This window comes from Indicator indicator, chromosome 10 (assembly GCF_027791375.1).
Source record: "Indicator indicator isolate 239-I01 chromosome 10, UM_Iind_1.1, whole genome shotgun sequence".
NCBI lineage: Eukaryota > Metazoa > Chordata > Aves > Piciformes > Indicatoridae > Indicator > Indicator indicator.
In genome coordinates, this window is record NC_072019.1 from 20,626,289 (window position 1) to 20,641,028 (window position 14,740).

Below are 14,740 nucleotides of genomic sequence, written 5' to 3' on the forward strand. Positions count from 1 at the left end.
TGGTTTCTACATCATGGCTAAGAGGCTGTCACTCTTGGTGACTGTCTGAGCATGTCCTCTGAATTTGTGATACTTTTGATATGGTGGTGCTGGATGCTCTGCAAATGAAGATAAGAGATGTGGGTGTATTTCTCAGCCTCTCCCTAGCCCCTGGGGTAAAGCTACCTCTGGATTCATCTGGCTAAAGGGGAGCTAGAAGAGTCTGTGAGCTGGGGTTTTACACTGAAAGCACTCTGTCTATCACTGCACTCATGTTCCTCTGGACACACAAGAGGAGCTGCAGCTGTACAGCGCTGCTCTCACAGGGCCTTGGCACAAGCCAGATGAAATGGGAAGGGCTGAGGCTGGACTTAGTGCAAATGGCAGGTCAGCAAATGGGAGAGGCCAGTCAGAGTGTCCCTACTCAGAGTGCTAGCACCCATCTCTGACTGGCTTCCTACTGCTCCTCATCTTCCCAGTATGCTGTGGCTAGGAAAGATAGGCACGTGCCAGAGTGCTCTTTGCCTGTGGGGGTGCCCCTTAGCACAGGAAGGGGTCTCAGCACACAGTGCCAGCTGTGTCTGACTGATCTGCCCTCCATTGCCCAGAGCTGTTTTAAACTGCTTTAGCCATCAATAAAATAGTTTGTACTGTTTCTCACTTCTGGTCCTGCGTGGTGGCCCGTTAGTATTCCTCCTTAGACTAGCTGGAAGCCAGTAATGTGCCATGAATTACAATCCAGCATCTAGTCTGTTTTAATATCAGAAAACTAGTATGTCCGCTGTAATTCATCCTTCTGTCTTGTCTGCTGCCCCATTTTCAGGATAGCAAATTTGTGGCACTCTGTTTGCATTAACCTCTCTGCCCTGGAGAGTCATACCATGAAGCCTCAAACATGAGCTGCTGCTTTTGTGCTAGATGCTTTGCAGGAAGTTGGTTAACCAACAATTTCTTTACAAGTTGGGAGGCTATTGACAACACAAGCTGGCATTGGGCAGGTATAGCCAAATACCCCCTTCCCAATTTCCTGATTCGTAGCAGCAGTGCCCCTTTAAGCAGAGACAATAAGAGCAAATCTTTGGTTATAGAAATGGCAACCTGCTAATGTTTCCATTCCTGCTTTCTCTCCTCTCAGAACATCCCCACCTTGGGAAGTGTAGCAATAACCATGGCGCTCCACAACTGTGATGAGGTGGCGGTAGCAGGGTTTGGCTATGACATGAGTTCACCCAATGCACCACTGCACTACTATGAGAACATCAAGATGTCTGCCATCAAAGAGGTAGGGAGCTCCTGCCAAGCACATCTTCATCCCAAGCCCGACGTCTGCCCTGACTCCAGTGCCTGACTGGGATGGTGATGTCAACTTACAACTTTCCTATATGGGTCAAGACACAGCTCCACCCATGCATTTGCCTGTAAAATTCTAGACATTCTCCCAAGTGCAATGTGTGTTAAAAAATGGTTATTTCTGCTGGGAAAATTCTGCTGGAATGTGTGTATGATATGATTCCTTCTTCAAGCAGCAGGGAAGGGATTCACATAAATGTTAACTTGGGTAGGGTGAAAGGGACCAATTCCATGTTGAGGTTGAAAAGGTGTAGCCTCCTTCTGCTTTTTTTCCATTGTATTTCTTTCTTAATCCATAGGCTGCTTCTGCTAGATGATCCCCTCCTCAGCCCCTGTGAAATGTGGGGGAGGTGAGATTAGCCCGTGCACGTTAGCTCTCAGCTGACTGTTCAGCAGCAGTTAGCTAGTGTAATCACATCACAGCTTGGTGGAGACTGCTCTTTAAAGCCAGTTCCACATTAGAAATATTTTCTGGTACTATCACAGTGAGATGAACAGCATTTTGGAAGGAACAGAAGTTCTCATGTTGGTATAATGCAGCAGTATAAAGATGCTCTTTCAGGTTTGTTTATTTCCTGTACCAAACTAGACCAAATGTAGACACTGGTCAAAGCTTCTATAGTGGGAAAGTTTGCTACTTTTTTTGCTAGAGCTCAATCTTTCCTAGCACAGAGGTGGCCCAAGTCTTTATAAGATTGCCTTCAGCTCTTTGCTAGCTCCTAGGAAGGAAAACTTTCTCCATCCTACTCCACACTGTGAAAAGTATTGTCCATGGACAGTAACTGTCTCCTGGCACTTGGCATTCATTCACCTCACACACTTTGCCATTGATCCAGACCAGGAGGGAAGCTGGGAAGTTGTGTTTTTCCAAATCACAAGATTGTGCGTGTCCTGGGACTCTCACAGGCTGCAGGCTGCATGACCCTAGGCAGACTGAGAGGAGTTAGTAATCAGTGATTACTCAGCTTGAGAAATGAGAAGAGCATGTCTAATTATCAGAGTAATGAGCTTTTGGAACAACCTCTCATCACAGGTCAAGAGAACAGAGTTTGATAAAAAAACTGTGAGGAGATCCCCAGTGTATCAAAGGACTGGACATTGTGATCCTAAGGTATCTTCTGGGCCTGTGGAGGTGGCAAAAAAGTCTGCCTTGTTCCATGGAATAACTGTGGATTTAATGAGTCCTGACTGGAAAAGTGAGTGCCAGTGTACAGGATTTAAGGATTACATCCAGAGAGGAAAACTGAATTGAGTCACTATGTACAGAGGTGGTGTCTGGCTTGTGAAATCCCTGAGCAGAAGATAACTGAGGAATATCATTCTGCAGTAGTATTGTCTCACACAGTTCTGACTCCTCCAAGGGCATCTACTTGTAACCATTGCCTGAGACAGGACCCTGGCCAGGTCTGAGTCGGCACAGCTGGTTCCTTAGTCTTCCAGAACAGACACAACTTGTGAAACTGGATGCAGATGCCTGGCTCCAGCAGAGGGTACAGACACTGGTCATGAAAGCTTCAGGAAAAACTTGTCTCTGAGGTATCTTCTTGCTCTTGAGCCTTACATGGATCAATGGGGAAAATCAGCAAAATTACTTGGATGACAAAGTCTGGTTGAAGCTGCTAGTCCAGATTATTGGATCTTTGCTTCTGGAGCACAGCACCCTCAGTGGGATGCAGAAGCCAGTGGAAGACAAGAAGGGGTCACTCTTGGACACTGTATGTGGTCTCAGGAATAAACCTTGCATGGCACAAGACAGTAGATGAGGATGAATACATGAAATGCAAGCAGTAGGGTCTCCTAGAGACCAATTGGTGCCCAGTGTGTCAGGCCTCTGCTGTCTGGAACGTATCTGTCATCGTGTCCAGGATGTTCTGTACAGAGGTGAGGGGGTGTTGAAAGGTTCTGGTGAAGCCTCACTAATTCAGATGTCAGTGGATTTGTTTCTGCAACCAGGGCTGTTGCTGAGAGCTCTGCAGGCCAGCAGAGCTGGTTCTAGGAGGAAGGTTCCTGTTCCATTTGAAGGCTGGTTATCTGATATGTATCTACCCATCTAATCCTCACATCCTCATCCACAGGCTCCTCTTACATTTCACTGTCCTGGTACAAGAAAAGCCATCTGTTCCCAAGTATCAATAATTAATGCTTCTCCTGCCTCTGCCCCTCCCAATATGACAAATTGTTTGTGATATTGTGGAAGGTGAAGAGCAGAGAGAGGATTGCATTTCCTTCTCTCCCATTTAATATTAATGGTAGCTGGTAATTGTTAGTCACCTGAGGGTGAAGTTGAAAGGTGAAGGGCATAATAGATGGTTTGTGTCTTCTGCAGTTATTCCCAAAGAACAGACAAATGGAGATTTTCCCTATTCTAGACTGGAAGTACCCTGCACATCCTGCTTGAAGATAGACCTGCATGTGGTTTGCTAATTGGGAGGTTGGCCTGCACTGATACCTTCTGCCAAACCTTGCCCTTAGCATTTGTGAAATAAGACTGACCCAGAGCCAAGCTCCACCAGAGTTAGTCTGTTCCATTTGCTGTGACACCCAAAGACCCAAGAGCATCCCCAGCATTTTCCTCAGTGTTTCTTTGGACCTCTGGTATTGTATCTGAGCCTGAGTCTTCCTAGTCTTCTACATTTCAGCCTCTAAAGGAGCCACTAAAGCAAATCTTTTCCGTGACTGCTGGGTTCCTCTAGCCTGAATGACCCAAAGTCTTCAGTGTTTAAGCCTGGAGAGCAGCTGCTGGGAAGCACTCCAGCTCCACACTGAAACCATCACTGTCTTTACAAAGGAAATGTAAACACCATCAAGGTCCTTCATCTGGAGGTGCTACATGTGAGTGTGGCTTGTGGGAGCCTCCCTGGGAAAGTCCATCAAGAACATCCATCAACCCCCTTCCCTTACCTGGCGTCCACAGAGGGAATGGGCCTGCTGGCAAGCGTGAGTCTTCACAGCAAGGTGTGTCACTGGTTTACACTTGAGGCCTGCTCAAAGTCTCTCTGGACACCCTTGAAACCCTGTGAGTCATCTCTGAGGAATTTGTTCTGATTATATAAAAAAAGCCAGCAAAATGCGTCCGCTTGCTCACAGCTGGGCGGAGATGCCTCTCCCATGCCAAGACTGAGGTGATAAAATCTCTGTGGAAATGAATGTGATTTTTCCTGTTGCTCTGTGGGACAGGCAGCTAAGTTTCCAAGAGGAGAAACAGGCAGCCTCAAGTGTATACTTTTGCTTAATCTTTGCTTTCCCCACAAGGGTAGCCCTCGAGGTCCAACATTGTGCAGCTATTGCTACCACTGAAGGCAGCTGCCTCTCCTGCCTCTTCCAGCATCTCTGACTCCTGAGGGATAGGCAGGCATTTCCTCCCCCTGAGGAAAAGGCTCTGCAAGGAGGCATATGCTCTGGAGCTTCATCAGTGTTACCAAAGGGAAGTGTATGGTCTTGGGATTCTGGTCAGTAGTAGGGCTGCAAAACACTTGGGGGTTTTCCTGTGATTGTGAATGCTCATGAGAGTCAGTTTCTCCAGTTTAGTCCTGGATGGCTTCCTTACCCCCTGTCCTGGGTAGCTTAGTGTATTCCAGATAGGGTACACTGAGGCAGGCTTGGTGGAGATGCCCACAGCTTTTCTGTTCCTCTGTGTCCTGTGGCAAGCTGGAAGCTGATGTGGTGCTTTCAGTTTCAGGCTGTGAGGTGGAAGATAATGCTTGCAGTGCAAAACTGTCTCTCCATCCCAGCTCCACTGCCCAGCACCTTCTCCCTTCATCTCTCTATCTTCTCCCCATCATGGCTTCAGCAGAGGTTTCATGGGTGTTATGAAGACAGCCTGCTATTTCTGGTCTGTTATTGGGACACCACTGCCCAATAGACCAAGTGCTGTTGTGTAAACTCTCCCAGGTGGTTTTTCAGCTCTGATCCCATCTCTTTCTTTTCACTTGCAAAATGCAGAATGTCCAAGTGTGTCATCTCCCTTCAGTTACTATATTCTCCCTTCCAAGTAACTTTTTAACAACTTGTGACCCTTGGCTGATTCCATGAATGCTGTATAGAAAATGACTGAGTCCTTGCCAAGGTGTCTGCTCACTTGTTTGTGTTTTTGTGGCAATGAGTCCATCAGAACTGACTTTGGATGTCGTTTATTGTAGTTCCAGTCCTTGCTCAGGTCCTGTGATGCTTCTTTCACAAGCACTCCATAAAACTGTATTTTTATCACAGGCCACTGTCTTCTATTAATTATTCTATTAATGTAGGAGTGTCAGATCCACTAGGAACATAGCAAAGGAAATGTGGAATGGATGTGGGGAAAACAAGAATAAATTTAAAACAGCATGAAGGCTTTTTCAGAAAAAAATTGGACCTGCCTATAAGAATTACAGTAGACCTTCACTGCTAATGGCAAAACAGGCTAGTGTCTCAGGCAGAAGTTATTTCAGATGGAAAGTGACAGTGTTTAGAATAGTAAAAATGTTGGAGTTGATGAGACTGAGAGAGCAGGAGGCTGTGCTGAATCATGGGAACGAAGCACAAGACTGGCTCCCAGCATCCCTCCTCCATATGCTCTGCCCCACAGCCTTTCTCAGCCTGGTGATCCACAGGTGAGCTTCAGTCATGTCACGTAGGAGCAAGAATGCAAACAAGAAGTTGACTTGAACACTGCACAGGGAACACCCCAAGCAGCTGGCTGCAGACTGCCTCATACACTTGGAGAATGCATGGTTAAAGACCACCCTCATCCCTCCAGAGCCGATCTGCAGCGTTTGTGTTGCACAGTGGAGCTGCTGACTGGTCTCCTTTTCACTGCAGAAGCAGATCAAGCGCCAGTGCCGATGCTGTTGGAGGTGTCAGCTCCTTTGATACAGCTGTGCCTGGCACTTCAGTGACTCACTGCCTGACCCGAGGGGGAGGTGGTGTGACTGCCTTTGATGGCTTCCTTCTGATCGTTGGCAGGTCTTTGTGGGATGCTGGAGGACACCATCTTGTAACACTTCTTATTCAGCCTGTGTAAGGGTTGTCACAAGGGCCAGGGGAGGTGGCCTGCAGCACACAGTGACACACAGCTTTGTCTCTGTCTCTCCCCATCAACAGCTACCCCTCAGAATAATCCACAAACATGAAGTTTGGAGTCTCAATCCATAAAGGCACAAACAATAGTGCTTTATCATCATCTAGGCGCTCTCTGTGAAGCCATACTTTGCATTTGAAATCAACACAAGTTGCTTGGGAGGGGGGTGATTGGGTTGCTTCGGGTCTCCAAGTACCTTAAAGTTTGTGGTAGCCAACAAGAAGAACAAAACTCCTTTGAAAAGCTGGGCAGATGTCTGGCCTGGTGATTTATAGACTGAAAACACAGCTATTCGAGCCCGGCTGATGAATTGCAATTGGAATACAAGGAATGGTGCAGACTGAAATGGAGGTCAGCTTCGGAGGGGGAGGTTAGGGGCTGGGGCAGGGGGACCTCTGAAAGGGCAGTGCTTTTTCTTGGGGCCAGCAGTGATGACTGATGAGGTTTATACGTTTTTCTCTTTGTTTGAAAGCCACCTGTGTGACAGCGTTTTGGCTGAATGAAGGTCTCACATGCTGTTCCTGTGCATAAGGACTGTGTGTCTATAGAACAGAAATGTGGAAAAGATTGATGGAATAGCAACCACGACCAGAGCACAGGTATTGCCTTGTTCAGTAGGACAGGAGTATGGTAGTGCTCATGGGCTACCACTGTGCACTAATAATGGCAAGGAAGGTAAGGCAAAAATGGAACAAAAATTGAATCAGAATTTGGACAAGAACTCTGTAGGAAAAGACAGTAGAAGATCTACAGAGGCATGCTAGAGCCCAGCTGCTGACCAAAACACTGAACACACAGAGCTCCATAGGGGTGGTAGGTACCATCAGTTACTGCACTGTCATAGAGGTACAGTAGGAGCCAATCTGAGTCTGAATGTCAGGGGGAGAGTCTCGATATTCCCAGATGCAATAGCTAGCACAGCTCTCTCTTGTGTGAGGGAACAAGAAGAGCTGATGGTCTTCCAGAGCTGTTTTTAGCAGGCGTGAAGACCTTGCAGGGGGACATTTTAGGAAATGGCCTTTGGTCAGGTGCCTTTACAGTTAAATTAAATGGAAAGGCAACAGAAAAGATGTTGTAACTCAGACTTTGCTTCCAAAAGGAGAGGGCTTGATAAGCAGGGCTGTAATTATACAGCGAGGTGTCACTCAGCAGTGCTGCAAGTGTGCTCAGTGGAACCAGGATGTATTGTGCAGACATGCCTCTCTGAATTTAGGCCTAGCCTAGGAGAATGGGCTATCCAAGGGAAATGCACTGAAAAGCTTACGGACTCGTTGTAGTTGTGAAATATTTTTTGGCAAGTGCAAAAGCCATCATAAATTCATGTTTGCAGGAAGGGTGGAACTGGCAGACAAAGGCTGTAGATGTAACTTCATAAATCACTGCTTCACAGTGGTATTAAAAGTAACAGAGGAGTGGAGGAGAGCATCAGGAGGCTTCACACTATGTTTAGAAAGGACAGAGATAAAGTGAAAACTGGCTAAAGTCATGCTGAATAAGATCTTGCAAAGAAAAATAAACAAACATTGGACAGTCCCACTGCCAAACAAGTAATAGGAAAACAAAGGAAAGCCTTACCAGGGCTGTGACATCCAGGGAGGTGAGGGAAGAAGAAGACATAGGGATTAAAGAGACAAAGTGAGAACCACATGAATGAATATATTACCTCCCTGAGGGTGATATGATGAATGTCAGAGAAAGGGTGGCTTGTGGTGAGAAGTTTGTAGAAACAGAAATGGACTGGGTCAGCAGCAACAGGCAAAAGCTGTTGGAGATAATGCAGTAGGTGTAAGAGCTTGAGAGATCTCTCCCAAACACTGTGCTGCTGAGCCAATTAAACTACGAGTCCAGAGAAAAAGGTCCTAAATAAATCTATCAGGTTACACATGATTCCACAGGATTAGATGGCAGTGGATGTAATACCTCTTTTTCTGGTTTTGTGGGGTTCGTTTTGTTTTGGTTTGTTTGGTTTGGTTTGGTGTTTTTTGGTGGGGGGGTTGGAGGATTGGGGCAGGGGATGGGAGTGAAGCAAAGAAAGTAATCCTGTCAAATTCAGACCTCTTAATCTGACCTCAAAGGTACTATTCAGAACTTCAGAGCAGAGTTTAAATGGAAGAATAATTAAATCCTGAAAGCAAACACAATGTAGGTTTACCAAAGGCAGGTTACAAAAACTTAATTTAATATCTTTATTTGATTTAAAAAAAAAATCATTGTGGGAACAGAGGAAGGGTGGTAGCTCAGTCTGCCTGAAGCTGAGTTAAGCACATGGTACTGTGCTGTGTGAGATATTATTAGTTAAGCTTCAGAAGCTAAGGTTTGGTGCAACACCTGTATGTGAATTGTCTCTTTAAAGGAAAACACAAAGAGCAACACTGAATGGGCAGCTGGGAGTTCCCCCACGGGAGGTCATGTTTAGTGTTTGCTTTAATGATTTTTGGCACAGAAGACAATGGTGTGCAAGTGGAATTTGTGATGAGACAAAACCAGGTGTGGTCAATACAAGGGAGGATCAAAATACCATCCAGGAAGACCATGTGAGAACAGGAGTAAAATGGGTGGCATGAAACCTAAGAGTATGAATGGGAGGTCATGCTGTTTGGGGCAATACCAGAAGTTTTGACTGGTGTAGCTAGTTGAGATATAACAATATTTGGTAATGGCAGAGGAAGGAATAGATAGGTCCAAATAAGTCACAGGATAATTCAGGATGCCAGCTGCTACTGTGAAGGGAAAAAAAAAAAAAAGAAAATAAAAAACCGCAAGTGCAACTCTGAAGTTTAGAGGGAAGGACTTCTTGTAGAGAGAGACAATTGCCTCTGCATGAGGCAATGGTGAGCCCTTTTTCTGGTTCATGAGAAGTTGGAGTAAACAGGAACACGGGGAGCCACTACAGTTGTGGGAAATTTCCCAGATTTCATAGGGGAAAAGAGCTTGTTTTGGCAGAAGGAAGATGTGGCTTGTTTAGCTTGGGAAAACGAAAGCTGAGAAGAGATACAGTTGCTCTCTCTGTATGTATTAAGAATAACCAGGAGCACAAACAGCTGTTTAGAATTTCAAGTTGGTGTAAGAAGGGCTGGGCATAAAGAAGCTGTGAGTACATCTCCTAAACATTAAAAAATAAGGGTGCCCAGCCCTGCCTTTTTTGACTCATGAGGGGTGCCAGTGGCACTGGGCAGTCCGTGGTGCTCTGTGTCCCAGTGGGTGGACTGAGGAGGGGTGACAGGTCCTGAACGAGTCAGGACACTGCTGTTGTGGGAGGTGAAACTGTAGCTCAGGAGTGGCTATTAAACACCTAATGTGCATGCTGAGACCACAGCAAGGGAATGGGCAAGGCAAAATACTGAAAACTAACCAGTTCTAGGTACAAGGTAGTGAAAGTTAAAGACAGAGATAAATTAGCACTGCTGGAGACTGGAACTGACTGTTTCCAGTGAAGGAGCACTTGTCACTGCTGGGATGTCTGTGCAGGTTGTCAGGAGGAAATGCTGATGACTTGCAAAGGAAGATTTAACTGACCTGAGAAACTTTCTGCTTTACAACTTGCTGGTTTTCTTGAATGCATTCCTCATTGACTTCACTCTCTCTGATTTAAAATCTTCCTGTATTTCAAAATATTGTAATATACTTGGTAAGACTAATGTGCTCTGGAGCTGAGGCATTCCCTGATTATAACTGGTTACAGATGGGGAGCTTACCTTCCTCTTTGGCTGTTCTCAGAAACGTTTACTTAGTCTTAAAATATTCCACTTGGCTTTTTTTAAAGGGACAGAGGATGTTTTGTGCTTCCTCATGGAACTGACAAGAAAAAAAGCACAGGTGGCTTGGGGCTGCTATATTTGCATAACCCTGAAAGGTGGCTTTAACCAATGATAGATTTTGATCTAATAACTGTGACCAAATGACCAGACCACTGCCACTTCTCAGGGATGGACAGCCATAACAGTGTGTGTGCTTGCAGAGCAACTCTCCTGCTGCTTCTTTCTCTGCTGAAAGGAGCAAACATATTCTAGTCAGAGTGAGGTGCAAAGCAAAAAAATCCCAGCCTGATTCCCAAAGAACAAGAAGGGCTTAGGAGCCTCCTGGGACTTCCCTGTTGGAACTCTCAGAAGCTGATTATTCCAGCCATGGTCTCAAACAAGCCACCCATTTGTTTGCACAAGTGGAAGCTGTATCAGACACCTGCTTGATGAGAGTAGTGGAAGGAAGAGAGGACAGAACCAGTCTGCCAGATTGCAGGAGCAGTGGTGGTGATGACATGCAGGGACAAGAAGGTGGAGGTGGCAGTGAATGTTCCAGGTTGCTCCGTCACTGTCTGGAAGTGCTAATTCACAGGAGAAGAGCTGGAGTTTCCTACTTGTGGTGCCAAGATGTAGCTTCAAGACTTAGGGCAGGAGGTTTGTGAACCTGAACAGCCCCACATACAGGAACAGGAAATGAGGCAGTAATGGCTTGGTATGCACGGGAAAAGAGGGTCAAAGAGAAAGGACAAGGAGCATCTTGCCAGCACAGCATCCAAGGGCAAGAAAAGGCTTCTTTGCAGTAGTAGCAGGAATAAACCACCAGCACTGCAGCTGCTTCATGTAATCACCCTCCAGACATGGATCCTGCTCACAGTCCTCTGATTAAAACATCAACATGAGCTCTCTGAAAGCACAACCCTGTCCATGGGGACCCAAGTGGCCAGAGCATTGCTTATCATCCTGCTGCAGCTCAAGACCTGCATCAGCTGAGAGATTTCCAGGACAACTTGATGACACAAAGCACCTTGGCTTACTCAGAGAGGGATGGCAAAAGAGAACTTCCCATTGCAATAGCCCTAACGTGGTCCTGGCCCCAAAGCCTTCAAATGCATTCACCTGATTAGCTCTGTCTGTCAGTGGGGTGAGTCCTCCTGTAATCAGTAATTGGAGCTGGTGTTGAAGACATGCCTCATCCCTCCTGCTTGCCTGGCTGCTGGGTGTGGAGGGAGCAGCACCCCACCCTGCCAGTGCTCTTTGGGAGGGATGAAAGCCCATCCTCACCAGTGAATTCTCTTCCTCTGTGGTCTTAACATTCTACCACAAAATGTTTTTGAGAGTTCTGCCCCAGAACACTGAGATCCATGGATCAAATAGGAAGTTGAACTCTCTTACATGTGGCTTTCTGCTTGGAAAGTGGAGTTTGTGGCAGTGCCCCATATGCAGAGCAGCCTGGATGCTGGAACAGCCAGAGGTTTACAGGTCTTGCCAGCAGCCTTTCAGTCAGTGCTGGAACCAGACCTGATCATAATTCAAGAGACTGCAATTGTATCACCCAAAATTTTATTGTCCCCCTCCTATACTTAAATTCCTGCTCCACTTGTACCTTTCACAAAGCAGATTTCCTCTTGCCATCAGATAAGGCACTTGCCTGTGGCCTGAGGTGATGCTGAGCCCAGAAGTGGCTGTTTCCTCAGTTACCATCTGTACTAAGGGTTGCAAGTAAGACCAATTGGTTTCTCGTACTGTTTGTTGAGGCCATGACGAGGGATCAGCTTGTGCTATGATTTATCAGGCACATCAGGCTCCTTAGTGTTGCAAGTAGGCTTTGAACAACAAGCCCAGCCAGATGTAAGTGAATGCAGTGAGACCTGGTGTTCCAGCGTGGCCTCAGTGCCAGCAGATGGCTGCTAGGTGCTTGCTGGCAGGAGCACATATGCGTGCTCAGCTGCCTTTGCCACTGCCCTGCATTCCTAGCAAGGGGCTGTGTTGTCAAAAGAGGTGCTGCTGCATGCTGGAGGCCAAACCTGGGACCCCCCCCAGCTGACATGCCACATGTGGGGCTGTTTCCAGCACGCTGGGGGGTCCTGGCTCTCTTGACTCCAAGTGATAGGCACACACAGCCCTGCTCTCCCAAATCCCTCTGCTCTGCACCACCATCACTCCCACTGCTGCATTCTGAAATTCATACTTTTTTCCTTTTACAAGCCAGCTTCCTTCCCAGTGCCAGTTTTCAGTTTCTGCTTTGGAGCTAGCAGAGGCCAAATGCTGAGCTGCTTCTGGGCACCACCTTCTCAGATTAGAGACGAGGTCTTCTGCATTTTAGGAGCACCTGCACAGTTTACCACATGTGGCTCTGTTGCTCCCTGTGCTGGTGCACCCTTTGCAGCATTCAGGGAACAGTGTCGTTGGAATCAGAGAAAGTCTTTTGAACACAGGTTACAAGACAAGACCTGCCTGAACTTTCCTTAGCAGCTTCAACTGTTGTCACTCCTGTGCACTGAGAGGAAGGAATTGGTTTGTAAATGCACAGTAGCAGTAAGAGAGATATTTCCAAAATTTGCTGGAGGTCTAGAGGGGGACCTGCCTGTCCCTTGGACCTCTTGACACCATGACCAGGACTGTCACTGCCACACAACAGTCATGACTGAGAGTTGTTTGTCCTGGACAGGTACCAGAAAAACACATGCACGTTGTGTGTGATGGACACAACCAGTGCTTTGCAGGCAGGTGGCCATGGCTTTTTGGTGGGTAAACTGGGTTTAGGTACCTATGACAAAGTGCTCTCAGAAGGCTCTTCAGGCTGGCACTTTGTTGGTTGAGGCCATTTCAGGGAGGTTCCTGTAGAGTGATTTTATCATGGTCCAGATCATATTTAGAGTTCAAATTACCTGCTGATCCAAGCATTGTGCTGGAGTAATTTACTGGGATTCTTGTCCTATTAGTAAATTTTGGGGAAAGTTGCTTTTCCCTGCTCTGCCTTGGTCTCCTCAGGGAGACAAACCTGCTTTCATTAAGTGCTTTAATAATACCAGCACGGGGGGATGACGCCAGATGCTGTGATCGTGGCTAAAGCCTGCTCTAGGGAACACATCTGGATGGGCTGACACCAGCTATAGCAATCATTGCTCTGAAATATCTGGCTGGGACATGTGACCATTTCACCCTTCACATTGTATTACTGTAACTTTTGGTCCTGATAGGGCAAGCAAAGGCAAGAGCCAGCCCAGGTGGGGCTGGTGTTGGGTTTTTTCATGTGCATACACCTTTATACATCCCCCAGAGACCTCCCTTGCCACCACGTTCTCTGCCAGCTCTGTTCCCCAGTGTCCATCACTGTTAATGCTGTGTAACTGGACCTAAGATACCTGGGTTGCCCAGATCTTAGCATGCCAAAAAAAAAAATCAGTCAGCCCACGAGGAGACCTCTTAACTCAGGTACCTAGATCCACCCCTGCTGGCTGTATTGACACTAGGTGAGAGAAGGTCTTCAGTCTGCAAGGGCTCTTCTGGTCTGCAGTGGGCTCTGTCTCCCTGGCCAAAGCTACTGCCCTGCCCCAGCCAGAATCTCCTCTGACATAGGGGATGGGAGCATACATGGCCAGGATAGCTGCTGACCTCCTGTCTCTCCCATTTCCTTCCAGTCCTGGACGCACAACATCCAGCGGGAGAAGGAGTTCCTGCGGAAGCTGGTGAAAGCTCGAGTCATCACTGACCTAACCAGTGGGATTTGAGTGGCTGCAGCCACTGCCTCCAAGGGAGGAGATGAAGACATACACTGCAGCTCTGGGAGCAGGCACTGGCAGCCCCCTGCAAGAATTCCACCTCACTGAAGACATACAGAGATGCCCAGGTGCTCTGGGAAGACCCTCTCACATTGCCAGTCTGTGCAAGGGTTGCAGGGTCTGCTGCCTTCAGTCCTGGAACTGGCAGGAGGTGGACAAGGGGCTGAATGGTCAGTTCTTGAACTCTGCATCACAGATGGATCTTTTGTGTCCTGAAATAAGCAGGAAAGACTCAGGAGAGAGAAGAAAAGTTTGTGAATAAAACAATATGTGCCAAATGGGAGGGTGACGCTGCTCCAAGGCAGCAATGCCTGAATGTACAAAGTATTATTTTTTAAAAGAAACTCTGCTGGAATCACACTAGAGATACCAAGGTGCAAGGCCAAGTCTGCTTGTGCACAGCCCTGCAAAAAGCCTGGCCTCTCCACACTCCATGTGCGTTGTCACTGGCCTCAGACCTTTCCCCAGGAAAACAAATCCGTCCAAACCTTTGGTGTTGTTGGTGCTGCTATAATTTGAAATGACAATAATGGCTTTCTTTAGTTCTCCGTTTGGAGCTTCTGGATGGAGATGAGCATGGGTTTGGTTTTCTGCACTTTTCCTTGCTTCCTGCATAGAAGCAGCAGCAGCAGCCACTTACTAGGCTGTGTTTTCCATAGCCATTTCCCTGCTCTGCCTCTGCCCTGACCCCAATGTGGAGCGAGGAGCCAATGGCTTTCTCTACTTGCAGCAGACCCTCCCCACCTTCCTGCCTGTCCCTGCGCTGGGGAGCCAGCCTCTCGTGTGCTCAAGGCCTTCAGGCCTCGTGGTTTGTGCCTGCTGTGCAGGGCCCC

General features: G+C 47.2%; 1 protein-coding gene across 1 annotated transcript in view; it reads left to right on the forward strand.

Moving 5' to 3' along the window:
- ST3GAL3 (ST3 beta-galactoside alpha-2,3-sialyltransferase 3) overlaps window positions 1-14,174 on the forward strand; it is a 184,116-nt gene extending 169,942 nt beyond the window's left edge. Inside the window, exons 11-12 of the mRNA XM_054384658.1 lie at window positions 1,115-1,261; window positions 13,767-14,174. Of these exons, the coding sequence (XP_054240633.1) occupies window positions 1,115-1,261; window positions 13,767-13,856 (237 nt within the window). The 3' untranslated portion in view covers window positions 13,857-14,174. The remainder of the gene's footprint in view (window positions 1-1,114; window positions 1,262-13,766) is intronic.
- The last annotated feature ends 566 nt before the right edge of the window (window positions 14,175-14,740 follow it).